Source organism: Clarias gariepinus, chromosome 13 (assembly GCF_024256425.1).
Source record: "Clarias gariepinus isolate MV-2021 ecotype Netherlands chromosome 13, CGAR_prim_01v2, whole genome shotgun sequence".
NCBI classification, from domain to species: Eukaryota; Metazoa; Chordata; class Actinopteri; order Siluriformes; family Clariidae; genus Clarias; species Clarias gariepinus.
Genome location: NC_071112.1, coordinates 14,426,763 through 14,441,081, shown reverse-complemented (window position 1 = coordinate 14,441,081; position 14,319 = coordinate 14,426,763). Strand labels below are relative to the sequence as shown.

General features: G+C 37.9%; 2 protein-coding genes across 2 annotated transcripts; both read right to left on the bottom strand.

The window, feature by feature from the left end:
- Nucleotides 1–1,695: 1,695 nt before the first annotated feature.
- On the bottom strand, nucleotides 1,696–7,957 carry fbxo30a (F-box protein 30a). Its single transcript, XM_053510556.1, has 3 exons — nucleotides 7,817–7,957; nucleotides 2,711–4,830; nucleotides 1,696–2,099 (listed from the first exon to the last, which is right to left on the bottom strand). Exons 2-3 carry the CDS (start codon nucleotides 4,775–4,777, stop codon nucleotides 1,896–1,898), a joined length of 2,271 nt encoding a protein of 756 aa, XP_053366531.1. The 5' UTR covers nucleotides 4,778–4,830; nucleotides 7,817–7,957; the 3' UTR covers nucleotides 1,696–1,895.
- Nucleotides 7,958–9,169: 1,212 nt separating this feature from the next.
- Nucleotides 9,170–13,859, bottom strand: si:dkeyp-110a12.4 (pancreatic secretory granule membrane major glycoprotein GP2). Its single transcript, XM_053510292.1, has 9 exons — nucleotides 13,663–13,859; nucleotides 13,325–13,413; nucleotides 13,108–13,212; nucleotides 11,725–11,885; nucleotides 11,329–11,464; nucleotides 10,605–10,699; nucleotides 9,891–10,059; nucleotides 9,584–9,698; nucleotides 9,170–9,481 (listed from the first exon to the last, which is right to left on the bottom strand). Exons 1-9 carry the CDS (start codon nucleotides 13,739–13,741, stop codon nucleotides 9,309–9,311), a joined length of 1,122 nt encoding a protein of 373 aa, XP_053366267.1. The 5' UTR covers nucleotides 13,742–13,859; the 3' UTR covers nucleotides 9,170–9,308.
- Nucleotides 13,860–14,319: the final 460 nt, after the last annotated feature.

Below are 14,319 nucleotides of genomic sequence, written 5' to 3'. Positions count from 1 at the left end.
TTTTTATTAATTTGTTTACTTTATATAAACATGCTCCAAGTATCATAGGCTATATTTGTTTTACAACTGATATTAAAACAGATTCTCAATATAAATAAACCTGCAATCAGACCAAGTAGGTTTTGCTGTTATGTATTTAATAAGTTTGTTCAAAAAATGTCTTGTATGAAACACAAAAATAAACTCTGTTTATGGTTAGGTAAAACTTTGACATTTCCATCAATAAGCATCACATGCATAAAGAGTCAGAACTAATCATATGATCAAAAAAATAGGCAGCCAATTCATTGGTTTATCACATCAATGTTAAAAATATTAAAAATTCACAATTTTTTCCATATAAAAAATATTTAACTCATTAAATTTTAAGACATAAATGCTAACCCATGCAAATCTATTGGCAACCAATTAAAAGTAATGCTTGAAGCTCTTTTTTTTTTATACACAAAAAGTGGTAAATCCATGCTACAAATGTACTGTATGCACACATCAATTGTTTCAGTGAAAAACAAGCATGCAAGTAGGGACATCAAAAAAATTTGTTTCAGTGTTTTAACTGCTTAATAATGTTTTAATTATTTTAACTCCTAATTAACAAATTCATCAGCCTCACATTATCAACCTACTCAAGCTGCAACTCATCAAGTGAAAATATTTTTTTTCTATTAACAGAAAATAAGTTTTCTTATTTTTGCACTTTGCTTAATACTGACAATCCAAGTAACTGTGAAGCCCTTCTCGCTGTATACACTGGACACTACATATTCAAGTACACTTATGACTTCGCAGTTATAAAGTTTCTTTTATTAATCTGTTCATTACTATTTCCCCATCAGACCCTGAGAGACATGAGAGAAACTTTTGGAAATGTGCTGTTCACATGTTTAGTGATTTGTCTAGCAAATAAACCTTTTTTCCCCTCAACCGAATAGCAGATGTTTTAGACCCGTCCAGCAGGCTTTTATTGCAGCTCATTTTGTCAAGACAAAAATTAGAAGAGCAATACAGTCCAACAGGATTCAAATGTGCTGACATACACAGTTGGCACTTTAATAGAAAAACCTGTACACCTGCACAGTCCTGAATTTATCTGATCAGCCAGCCGTGTGACAGCAGCTTATTGCAAAAAATCATGCAGCTATAGGTCAGGAGCTTCGGGTCACGTTTACATCAAACAATTGGGAAAAAAACAAGATCTCCATGACTTGAACTGTGCCCCTATCAAAAAAAATCTTTAATGCTGCAATTTTGGTCCTCTATCTGCATGATTCATCATTGTGTGCAGGTGTTTATTGATAAAGTAGACTTACTTACTTAGACTTACTTTAGTGAACATATGCTACTTTAGGCCAAATGTAAGTGAACATTTACAACCACAGTGAAAGACAACCATCATGTCTTAGTATCAAAACATTACAGGTTTTAGTGATATTGCATTAAATTTCAGAAGGTGAACTTTACATATTTTACTAAAGTGCTATATACTATACGTATAATGATCAAAAACTGTTTAATTGCTTTGTTAAACTGATTGTATTTACAAAAGTACTAAAGATAAAATATTCAATGTTATGAAATTCCTAAATATATTATTTTTGATCACTATTCGTCTTTACACTGTTCCTGTTCTAAGGCCACATGCCAGTAAGCAGTGATACATTAAAGTAGTGCTCTGTCCATCTGTACAAGTGAATATAAAATAATAATAAACCCAGCATGTGTTTATTAGAAAATAAATGTAAATAAGGATGTTTTTACATTAAGGCTCTGCTTAATTTAATTCTTATGACACAGTAAAAAAAAAAATCTAACTCCAGTAGTGTTAAATAAAAACTTCACACTCATCTGTCATACTGAAAGCTATTACAGCAGAACATTTCTATTTGAAGCTTATCCTATAAAACTGGCCTGAGCATGGAGCACACGGAGCGACCTTCTTTAGTCAGTTCCTTGGTGTGACTCATGCATGGCAGAGGGACGGCTTCCTCTCGACGGGCCACGGTGTTGAACTTGCACTTTTTCAGGTGGTCAGCCATACTGGAAATGTTGGCAAATTTCCACTCATTCACTGTTCCAAAGGCTGTGCTAAATTTCCACACCTAAAGGCCGCATGCAGAGGAAAAACACTTTTAAATACAGTAAATACACACACACACACAAACACTATCGATTAAAAGTTGGGATCACTTTCTAACTCCACGGTCGGTCCTGATTTTTTTTTTTCTTTCTACACTGTAACGCAATGCTGAAGGCGTCCAAAATATGCAATAATCTCCTTTGAACAGTTAATGTTAAAATTTTTCTGCTGCTCATGACCTGTAAAGCCTTCATAATGGCTTTAATCTGAGCTGAACTTCTCCTCTCCAGCCCAGGTAAGTTTTGTTCTTGCCTTCCTGGGAAGGTCTTCATGAGAGCCAGTTTCATCATGGTGCTTGATGGGTTTTGCAAATGCACTTGACAATACTGTTCTTGCAAGAACTATTCCAGAAAGGCCGACCTTCCTGTCTTAAAATAACAACTGACTGTTGTTGTTACTTAATTACCTTATTCTATATGTGTTATTTCATAGTTTTGAAATCCTTAGGATTGTTGAAGAATGTAAAAAATAAATCAGTCAATAAAATCAAAGAAATTTGCAAGTGATCCCAAACTTTTGAGTGGTAGAGTACATACATACATAAATACAATTAATATAAGAAACATAACTTACCTTGTCGTGAATTTGCCATGAGAAAGATCCGTCTGCACGTCTTGTCTTTGCCCAAAGCAAGACCACCATACCACGCGATTTTAGCAGACTAGCACAGACGTCCCTCATGGTGCGAGACACACGGGACAGCTGGCACAGACTAAAACCATCCAAAAAGCTTGCGACATGCTGCAGTAGCTCAAAGGGTAAGCCGCTGAGGTGGTCACTGTAGGAGAGACTGTAGCGCTGGACTTTATCTGGACGTTCAGCTAAGCCAGACTGCACACCAAACGAACCCAAGTACCGGTCGTGAATAATTCTAGAGCCCTGCACAGAGGGGCAGAATCTCCTCTGGGAATAGGTGCAACCATAAAATGCCAAAGGGCACCTGTGCTCCATCCAGCCATTGAGCCCAGCATGAATGTCCCCATGGACATTCTTAAAATGAGAGGAGAACTCATCACGGCGAAACAGTTGCCCACACACAAATGTAAACATTGAGCGCTGCTTGGTCTGGTAACGAGCAACACACTCCAGCACCAGGTCGAGTCTAAGTGTGTGGAAAGGGCTTGGGTTGGAAAGCTGAGGGCTGGCATGATCACAGGCAGACGCTGAGGCAATATCACCCACCATAGTGCTTGTGGCCAGTATAGCAGAGGGAAAGGAAAAAGTCTGAGTGCCAAAGTCAATTCGATACCCATCAACAAAACGGCTGTCCGAAATGCCTCTACCTCCTGGGGAATCACCGAGGCAAAACAGTAAAGCAGCAGTGATCAAGTCGATACCATGAAGGCCTATTGGATCATCCATAACCTCCAAGTCAGATGTGTCCACTGCCTTATCTTCCATCTTAGCCCGGAACACATATGGATTGGGGAGAAGAGTCTTTCGTCCATTGCATGTAAACACGCTCATACCTCTAAGGACTTGAAGGTTCTGCAACTTGCGCTCCAGCCACCGGTCCTCAATTTCAACAGGGAGTTGGTGTAAAACATTGTTCTGTACTAAATCAGGCAGAGGTATGGGTGGAGGTAGGGGCAGCTGGGGTGAATGTGCTATTTCTGGTTGCCGTGCTACAATGGGCATAGGATAATAAGGCATCATAGGCCTGACATCTGCAAAGTTGTTTAAATGTACCACAGGTCTTTCCACATGCATTTCAAGTCTAACATGATTTTGATTATCCTCTCCACTTAAAAATCCATGTCCATCAAAATTCACATTGCCATTTATTTCTTCCTCTTCATCAAAAGACTTAAATGCATTTTGCTCCTTGTACTCACTCTCACCTTCATCAAAATCTACTGGAAAATCACAGTCTACTCCACCTACAGCTCCCAGCTCACATTCTGAATCTGAGACACCTTCCCTCATAAGGTCCATTTTATTTTCTTCTAAACAATGATCGCCATTTACACCGCCGTGACAAGCCCCATTTTTATCTCCATTCCTGCCACTGAGGTTTTCCATGATCAAGTCAATACTTTTGTTTGCACTGCTGAGAATGTCTAAAGCTGCTGCTAAATTTCTGCTGGTTTCCACTGATGCCTTGTAAAGTTCATCGTACGTCTCCCCATCCATTTCGATCAGTCCACCGCTTAAATCTGCTTCTTCAGTAGTAGAGTTCATTCTTTTATTTTCCTCATTTTGTTTATCCACTGTTTTTGCCACGGTGGTGGTCACTTTGAGAGACTCAAGTAACATGCGCTGATCTTGCAAGGCCAATGCCATATCTAGTTGTTCTACATCATAAACTTCCTTACTCAAGTTTTCATAGGATTTACGATCAGCATAGCTAACAGGCCATCGGTTCCACTCCATGGTGCAGCACACAACACTGGCTGGACAGATTCCCAGATGCTGTGCCATTTTCATTCTGGCAATAGTAAAGGGGCATCCAAAACCATTATTTAGGCAAGGCACTCTTTCATATGGACAGAGTAAACGGTGCTCATCTGCTTTGCATGAGTGGAAAACTGCCCCACACACAAGAGGACAGCCCATGAGGTCACATGAAACCCCAGGCTCTAGTCTCACCATGCATCTTCTGTTCACACAATTCTGGCAATGAATGTGTAGCTCCTCCATAACATATAGTAACTGTAAATGTTTTTTCTGTGTGGCTTTGCCTCAGGAACAACCTATAAGGATGACACAAAGGAGCAGAATTATAACAGATCACAAAATATGCAGATGGGTAGCTGTCAGTCCTCTTGTGTGCTACAGCCTATGTTTACTGAAGGTCTGTTTAATGACATTTCACAACAGCAGCACCTCTTAAGTTGCATAGTCACGTTGACTCTTGCACAGTGGAAATATGACCTTTTATTTCTGGGCAGTATGTTATAAAGCTTAGACTGTACAGCAGTACTTTTCCACTGGGCAGTGGGGTGCAGTATGGCCTGTTACCTATTTAAATTTGGTTACTTGCAGAAATCAGGTACCATCAAGTCAGACTGGAACTCAGTTACCTGACACAACTGTCATCATCTTTTGATTAACAAGTTTGTCCGAAATCAAATCTACCAAAGATTTAAGAGCAAATAAATGGGAATAATTGAGACATTTTTATTTATTCATATTTTAAATAGTTTTATATCCACATAGTTATAGGAGCTGAGAACAAAACCCAGTGACCTCACGAATAGTGACAAGACATTCACATGCAAAAAGTTAATATAAAAGACTAATTGTGCATGCATGATAAATGTGTGCATATACATAATTAAGTTTTTTTATTGTTGTGGTACATTATGAAGGAAAACCTGAAAGGATTGTAAACTTAGTTATTCTTACAGGGTATTAATACATGATATAAATACTTGATTATCTTACACTGCAACTACAGAGGCTTTCCCACATTTGTGGACTACAGCATGCTAACCTGTCCCGAATTAAAAAATTTTATGGTTCCTGGTTGCTCGACTCTGTGACGTTACATGCCTTAAATCACAATGAATAGTCCTCTTGGTGTTTACCGGCAGTTGGCATCCACTCTGTTGCATTACCGCCACCTTCTGGTCTTTATCTCCCTCATCTTCCTTTCAGCTGATATCCTCTTTTCTAGTTCCTTCACCCTTAAGTCCTCTTTCTAAAATATTTTTCACAGTATGCCCAACCTTTCCAAATTTCCATTGTTCCTCCTCTGAAGGTTAAGGTAGAGCAGGCTACCTCTAAAATAGTACTTATGACTATAATGTAATCACCTACGTCATATATGCAAAAAAAAACATACATTCTTTACCTATAAAATAACTACTAAACTTGATGTTTCTCATGAAATGATCAAGACTTCTAGAACTGCTGTGCTTCTTGCCTATTAAGAGCAACCTCGGCACTTGTGCTTTGAAGACATGTGACTACAGAAGCTATGAACCTGCCGTTAATAGATCGTACTATTTGGTATTCTTCTGCACAGAGTGAGATTTAGCCATTTTGCCACATTTTCTCCACTCCCTGTATAAGGTACAATGAGTACTTCAGTAGTAACTGCTCAAAGCTGTTCATCTCAACACTAAACAAGTGACTGGACACTAAGAGCCATTATTAAGAGCCAAGAATAATTTAGAAAGTCTAGGAACATTTAGAAACCTCTCTATCCACCTTAAGAACTGCTACTTTTTTCCCAAAGTTAGTGAATTTTTTATTTAACTATTGAAGCATGGTTGAACATTTTTGGCAACTTCAATTTCTCCTAAACCATACTAAGCTCCTCATTATTTCAATACAATTCAGCGAAGTTCTATTTATATAGTGCTTTTAACAAAGATCATTGTTGCAAAGCAGCTTTAAAGAATTAAAAATAATTCTTTAAATCATTCTTTAATTCTTAATCATTTGATTGTCCCTGACGAGTGAGTCGAGGGTGACGGTGGCAAGAGCAAATCTCCCTTAGATGGCAATAGGAAGAAAACTTGAGAGAAACCAGAGTCAACAAGGTAACCCATCCTCATTTGTGTGATATGACATAGCAGTGATTGATCTGCAATCATACTGTGGGTTACAAGGCGGGAAGTTCAGTATAACAGGAAACATGTTTAAGTTAATATGGAGACTACTTTTGTTTTAGGAGGCTCGGTGCAAAACTATCTGTGGTAATTTCAAAGTCATCAGCAATGTCTGCATTTCTCTGTGATTTCCTTGAGAGTTTAACTCCATTAAGGAAGACCTCTTTATCCTGATTTAAACTCATATGTACCAGCATCCCAAATTTGTTAAGATGAAAAGATGATGATATCTTAACCATGATTAATTCACTTGCCAAGAGAATCTGAGAATCTTTTGTTTTAGATTTGCTTACCACATCATTGTTTACGGCTTGCCAGCAGTGTTTCACCTACTTTCTTGTTATACTGATCTCCAGTCTGAAGCTGGTCACACTTGAGGGATTCAGACAGCTTTGTACTGGATAGGTATTTATTTATTCCACAAAACAGCACGTGATTTTTTTAGGAGTGGGAAAAACATTGCGAAACTTACAGCACCAATACGCTGGATTCAGCTGGGTTTATTTCGACAGCAAATTATATTTATATACCTAGTACATTGCACATGTACAAACAGGTCGCTTCCAACAACATGTCCTAGGCAAGGCTGAATTTAAACCCTGACATGTTGCACAGTCAAACTAAGCACAGGTCACTGGCAGCACGCGAGTTAAATCACGGGCTGACTAAGCATATTATCAGTTAGCTATCAGTCTATTAAGTATCTGCGTTTTAATAATACACTAAAATAAACAGTAATTGTCTGGAAAGTCAGTGAACATGATTTCACCGTTAACACGCTGGTGTTATTGTTATTACTATTAATAAGAGAGATTATTATGCAGACAGACGGCAGCCAGAGCTAGCCATGCTAACTAATTTTAGCACTGTTTATATAAAGCACTTGTAGCATCCAATGAGCGAGACAACTAGCCAATGAGCCAGCGCAGCAACATTTATAGTCATTAGAAATATATTTAGGCATAATTTTGGTCATGAAGTTGTTCTGTAGTAACATTATTGCTAACACGCAGTGAGAGGACTAGCAACATGGCCATTTCCTGAAGAGGATGCGGCTAACAGCGCTAGCCTACAAGTTAGTCCAGACAAAATTATTTAACAATAAAGTATGGTTACTTACTGCGGCAGTATGTCCGGTGTGCTTGTAAATAATGATGACTATTTTGTTCGAACACGTTTTAATTACATAAACCAAGAACGTATTATTTACAGAGTTTACTACTTTTCTCCGGTTCCTCTCGTGTTTATTTACACTGACCGGTTGCTACTTTAGGGCTCCTAAATATTAATTAAGGGGCGGAGATTTGTGATATATTTACCCTGCCTCCACAATAAGCCCCGCCTCAACAGAGCACACGAGTTGGTAAAAGAAGCAACCAGAAAAGTGAATACTGAGGTCAATATCAAACAAAGGAATAGTGTGGAGAAAGGCAAAACAATAATAGCCACAGAAGTGGGATGATAAGAAAATATTATGTAATATAATAAATGGGAAAATAAGACATTCGCATTCAATACAGGACAAAGTAGATGTGAAAAGGAGGGGGCAAAACAGAAATAGGAAGTATTCATTAGCAGACTAAGAATTGGACAGAACAACCTTAATAGCACTCTATTTACAGTAAGTAAACACCCATGGGGACTCCCTGAGGAATGCCATAAAAGTGAGACTGTCCTGCACATATTGCTTTTATGCAGGAAATATATGGTGGCACAGCTAGGGAATGTAGAAAGCAACGTTAAAGTCTTTTAAAATGGGTAGTCAGGTAGGCAGTTATCAGGAAAGAAAGCATTTAATAAGTAATAGTGATGCAACCTACATAAACCCAACTAGATGATGAGTGGTACTGAAAGTTAAACGTGTTGAAGAAAAAAAAGTGTGTGGAATACCGAATAAAGTAGACGAAGAGTTCAAGACACAGATCAAGTCAAGACAAAATCAGCAAAGAAAGCATTAGATGTTTTAACAAGGGCTGGTCTGGAAAGATGGGGGAGAGAATGAGACCTACAGTTGGCGGTAATGTAACCAACCTACTGGAAACCAACCACCGTTAAACAACAAAGAAGAAAAAGCAACTCACAGTGTTTAATGAGTCAATACATAGAACATCAACAATCTGACACAAGCCTCAGAATAAACCATGAAATAGCCTGTTTTATATGAAAATTTGTGAAAGGACATTAAGAAGTGTTGTTTTCTCATAAGTGTTGACTGCATTATAGTGGAGATGAAGGGTGAGCTTTAATATCGGGGAATGAAATTTCTCTCCAGCATTTACAGCATAAATGAAGGCTGGTATAAACAAAAACAAACAGACAGTCAAATAAACAAAGCTTATAAAACATGTGGGTATATGAAAAACCTTTTATTTCATATTTCTTGATTTCCTAAACTATATTTGACAGCATACTATAAAAAGACAACAAATAAAAGTAACATCCAAATAAATGCATATGTAACAAATCATTCTCAGTGTCACCTGTATACTGTATATACTAAACCTATTTATTTGTAATTCATTAAAACAACACACTACAGTTCTAATGCTCTCTGTACAGAATATATTTTTTAGTGTCTGTGTGTATAAGAGAGGTTTTTGGTGGACCCCAGCTTAGCTAGCCACCTCTGAGATGTGGTGGATGTTGGACAGGGTGAGTTGGGCCTCTTGGGCTGGATAAGACCGCCTGCTTTTGACCCACAGCCTCCCGAAGACCCCAGTGATGAGCAGCAGAACCACCAACAGACCTCCAAGCACAAAGGTTTCTACTGGGGGCACACTTTCACCTAGAGCAGGGATATTTGTCATTGAAAAAAAAGAAGACGGAGATCAAATCACATGCATCTGTTTAAAAGTGTTTGAAGTGATGAAGTGTGGATAAAACTTACTTAGAGTGCTTTTATCTAAGTGAACCTCACGCCTTTTTATGGGTCCATAGGACACAGTGTGGGACTGCGCAATGTCTCTGCGTGTCCGTGTTGATGCATCCTCGGTGGAGCAGTTCTGCGTTGGGTGGTAATATCACCATATAAGGGAAAAAGGGGAAAAAGTATGCTTTAACAATGTTATCACTGTTGGCTAGCATTTAAAACGTTTTAGTGTATAAATTCATGTTAATTTCATCTACTACCACATATTACACATTGTATTTGTGTACGTAGAACAATTAAGAGTGACAGAGAGTGGGAAGCTCACAGGCCGGCATGCTTCTGCACTGCTGTGGCAGATCTGGACGTTACAGTGGAGGAAGATATCTGTGTAGGAGCTGCCCACAAACTTGAACATTTGGATCCTGAATAGAGCTTCTGGGCCTTGTCCATTCTTCATCACAGCCAGAGTCTGGTCGCTGGTCAACACCGGACAGCTAAAGACCAAAATGTTCTTTTTGTGCACGCTTTTGGTTTGGTTAACATTTAAATCCGTAAATGTGTTTAAGGTGTATTGATAAGACAGAAGAGGGTCAGGCAATCATTCAACAGTTTTTAAACATCTATTTTCTACATCATACAATCATAAAGGAATGCTACAATTCATTGTGTAATCATTTTGATTCTTACATACATTTGGTAAACTAATACATTGGCATGCTGTTAAAATAATATGCTAGAATCTTCTCCATAAAATAAACATATTATTACTAGTTGTAATATTAGTATTATATCCTGATATAGTACATATAAAACAAACAGACTACAAGATGTTTTTTTCTTGGCAATGGCCAGTTGTGAAAGGAAAGAAATAAGTCTGGGTTGTCATGGGGCAGAAGCAGCTGTCGGTTGCACTGCCCAAGGTTGCAGTCACAGGAACTGGAGTCATATGAGTCGTTTTATTATCAGCTCTCTTTGCAACAGGTCTCCCGAGCAAAACAAAACAGTTCAGAACAAACACAAGTTACGCATATACACAAACCTTTCCTTAATGAAGGTGTACTGAATGTTGCTGTATGGATCGTGGTTCGGTGTGGCCCAGCATCTCTCCACTCGAAGCATAAGATTAGCTGGTATCTGTATGGTGAGATTCCAAACAATCTTGTCAATAACTCAATGAGTAAACACTTCCAGTCATCGGATTTCCAACAAGGCAGAGTAAACAAGAGTATCTGCCAAGGGGCTGATAAGGCACACATTGAATCTCTGGATTTGGACTTGTTTATGTCAGCTGAACTATTAGAGAATTATTGTAATAAATGAGTCCGATAATCATTAAGCAATCTGTGATTTAATTAAACTGCTTAAATATTAAATATTTTAAATATGTAAACGTTTAAATATTTGAGTTAGAGCTATTTACAATGGACTAATTCCTTTTATAGTATTTCAAATATTGGACAAGGGCATACTATCATCAACATCGACAAAGGTCTGTGATAAACAATGGAAACAGTAGCCAAATTTCTTTATCTCACAGGCGGTGTTTGATTACCTACCTACAGAATTCCCCTGAAGTGAGAAGAGGATGCTCATTATTGTTATTTGCCCAATTTAAGCGGAATATTCAAAAGAAAAGCTCATTATAATTCAGCCCCATGTGCCACAAAAACAAGTAAATCTTTAATAGTCTTTTGAAAGATCCACAATGGCTCCTAATTTACTTCGAGCTATCTATCTATCTATTTACTTATATACGTACAAACCATGAAAACTTTCACATAAATGTTGTCATCAAGCATTAGAGATGGAACAGTGGTCCATTTGTCCTCAAAGTCCTCATCTTTGTAGAGCAGCATGGAGACTGAGAAATTTCCATCTTCTGTGTCCAGAGTGATTGTCCTAAACAATAGAGAATGTTAAAAGGCCTCGTGAAGGATGCTGAAGGGCACTCAGGGTTTAAAGTAAAAGACACTTCAGATAATCCTCATAGTTACCGTTGGTAACCTCTTTTGTTCAACAAGAAAAACAATTAAATGAATCCAATTTTTTTGTGCAATTTAAGCTTAAACAACAGCTCAGTTAATATTTATTATATGGTCCGGATAAGCTTTAAGATAAAAAGACATAATTTTTCATAATTGTTTCCTTAAAGATTTGACCTGACATCCACTCTGATCATATTTTCTCCGTTAGGCTGCTGGACCATGTAGTTTGCAGGGTAGCGACATCCAAATGTAATGTTGACGTAGCTTCTCGTAATGATGTCTGTTTCGTTGTTGTGAATGGTGTTGGTGAACATGATGTAATTCTCATCAGATGCCTGCAAGAAAGAATGAAAAAAATCATTAGAGTTAGGAATCAGTGTAGTTATATAGATAGTACTACAAAAAAAAGGGGAAAGGAAACAGTCTTTTTATTAGTGAAAAGGACAGACTGATCTCCGCCCCTTGCAGTAGTTTTATTGTGGGTCTGTAAACTAGTCCTTCACCATAACAACCCCTTCCATACAGGTCCTAGTTTTACGGGAAAGTGATACCTTACATGTTGCTTTTTGTTTCATTTATACTGGTTGTAGACTGACCAATGAAACACAGACAGAAAGAAATTGTTGCCATATAATTGACTCAGATCATCATTTGTATTCATCATTTTGTTTTTAACATTAATATATACACAGTGTGTATGAATATATATATATATATATATATATATACTTCTAAATATATAACATTAATATAATAAGTACTTTAACAATATCGAATCTTTTACAAGCCTCCCTCTTGCCGCTCAGACACCCACACCTACGACTGTGTTAACCTTTTCCTTTCCCTTGTAAAGCCTCTGTGCCATCAGACTGAGCCTCTCAATGATACTTATAGTCTCAAGTGCAGATTTATATCCTGCCGGAGTGAAAACCCATCTTCTGGGTAATGTTACAACTGTATAAGATGGTCTAGGGCGATGAATAAAAGAGGGAGTACAAAGTGTGACACTGAATTATGGTCAGCCTATTCACTACTGTTGAAAACACAGTCATCATTTACATATAAATCAAGGTAATTTAAAGCAGCGTAGCTACTAGCCCTCCCCTTAAAGCTCTGAAAGCGCTCCAGCCATCCAGTCTGAAGGGAAAGAGGCACCGCTTGCTCTTTCCCTTTCTGCATATTATAAAACAATTATTCCGGGGAAAACAAAGCCACCACATTAGCATATGCTATGAATGTACTAATCAGAATTGTATCTGTTGTTTCTTCTCTAAATGACATTATTCTCCACAAATAATGCCAATAACTAAACATGCAATAACAGCCAAAGGCAACATAATAATGACTGTCTTTAAACTCGAAGAAAGAAACTGCATTTATAATTTCCCCAGCAATAAGGGAATATATTGTTTTAAATTTCATAAGCCTATATTTGCAGTGTCTACACCTATGTGTATAAAATTTAGCTCTTTTAAAGCTTACCCTTGGAAAAAAAATACATTTCCTTGATCATAAAGAATAAATGATATGCTGACTGAGAAATGATTATGGATTTACCATGATGGTACCGCAGTCTGTAAGATTAGTCTTGATAGTGAAGACATAGTCATCCCCAATCTCAACGCCACGACACTCTGGGTCATTTAGGTGCAAATCCCAAATCTGCATTGGGGAAAAAAGCATGGTTTTCATCCCCAACACACACACTGTAGGGAATGAAAATAACTACATCTATTAAAGTAAACATATATTGTTCAAGGAGGCATAAACGTACATAAACAGGGGGGTCTTTGTTGAGAAAAAACGCACTTGGAATGGTCACTTGTATCTGCTTGTTGGTACATATGACAGTTTCATTAAGTTCTATATGGAGGAGAAAAAGTTCACTTACAACAGCAACAGGTGCACATGTTCATTATTCACACATTGATCCTTATTTCATTTGCTGGATGTTAAACATTTTTTTTATCTAAGCAGAAACATTATTGTTATTGTATTATTGTCATCTACAACTCACTTTATTATCTAACTAACTTTATATAAAACAATAAAGGCTGGATTACTTAGCAAAACATAAAATTCAAATTAAGTTTTTAAAAAAAGCAAGCTCACCATCTTCTTCGAGATGCACAGCTGGGATAATTGTCCATATTGTAAGCAGAAACCAAATTGTCAGTGAAGCAGCTGCCATTTCACTCAATTTGCCTTCTTCACAGGTAGACGTTTACAACAAATCTCTGTTCCCCCAAATATATGAATTAAATCTATTCAGCGTAAACTGGTTACCAGCTACAGATGTTGCGCTTGCACTAAACCCAGCCCTCGAAAAACAGCTCTAATGAAGTAGGAGCCTCCCTCTGGCCTTAAAAACACCAGCTTGAATTGATGTCCACACCAACAATGAGATTCCGCACATGAATAGAGCATGCTGAGGGGAGTCCAAGGTAACACAGACCATGTAGATTTAGAGTCATAAGACTGAAAATACTACTGACAGACCACTTAGCAGACACCTTACAACCATGTCCTGAACCACCAGCCAATAAGGAGTGTGTTCATCATATAAAGAGAATGGAGAGTTGCAGGGTGGTATCCTGTTTTGTCTCACACTTTTGTCTGCAGGGTTTTTTAAAGGACCTGGGTAAAGTTTTACTGTTTCAGGAATCCCACTCTTTTGCATGAAAAGAAGTCTTGCTATTGAGTCAAGGGCAGTTCACCGCCACGCTGCCTGAGGAGCTGGTGACTATAAAATTGCGCAGACAGGCAGAA

Excerpts from the sequence above, each read along its gene's own strand:
- fbxo30a (XM_053510556.1), bottom strand. The coding sequence starts at position 4,777 with ATGGAGGAGCTACACATTCATTGCCAGAATTGTGTGAACAGAAGATGC. Across the intron at positions 2,100-2,710 it reads CATGGCAAATTCACGACAAG|GTGTGGAAATTTAGCACAGC; the intron begins GTAAGTTATGTT and ends TGCGGCCTTTAG.
- si:dkeyp-110a12.4 (XM_053510292.1), bottom strand. The coding sequence starts at position 13,741 with ATGGCAGCTGCTTCACTGACAATTTGGTTTCTGCTTACAATATGGACA. Across the intron at positions 11,465-11,724 it reads ATGATCAGAGTGGATGTCAG|GACAATCACTCTGGACACAG; the intron begins GTCAAATCTTTA and ends TCTATTGTTTAG. Across the intron at positions 9,482-9,583 it reads CTTAGATAAAAGCACTCTAA|GTGAAAGTGTGCCCCCAGTA; the intron begins GTAAGTTTTATC and ends TCCCTGCTCTAG.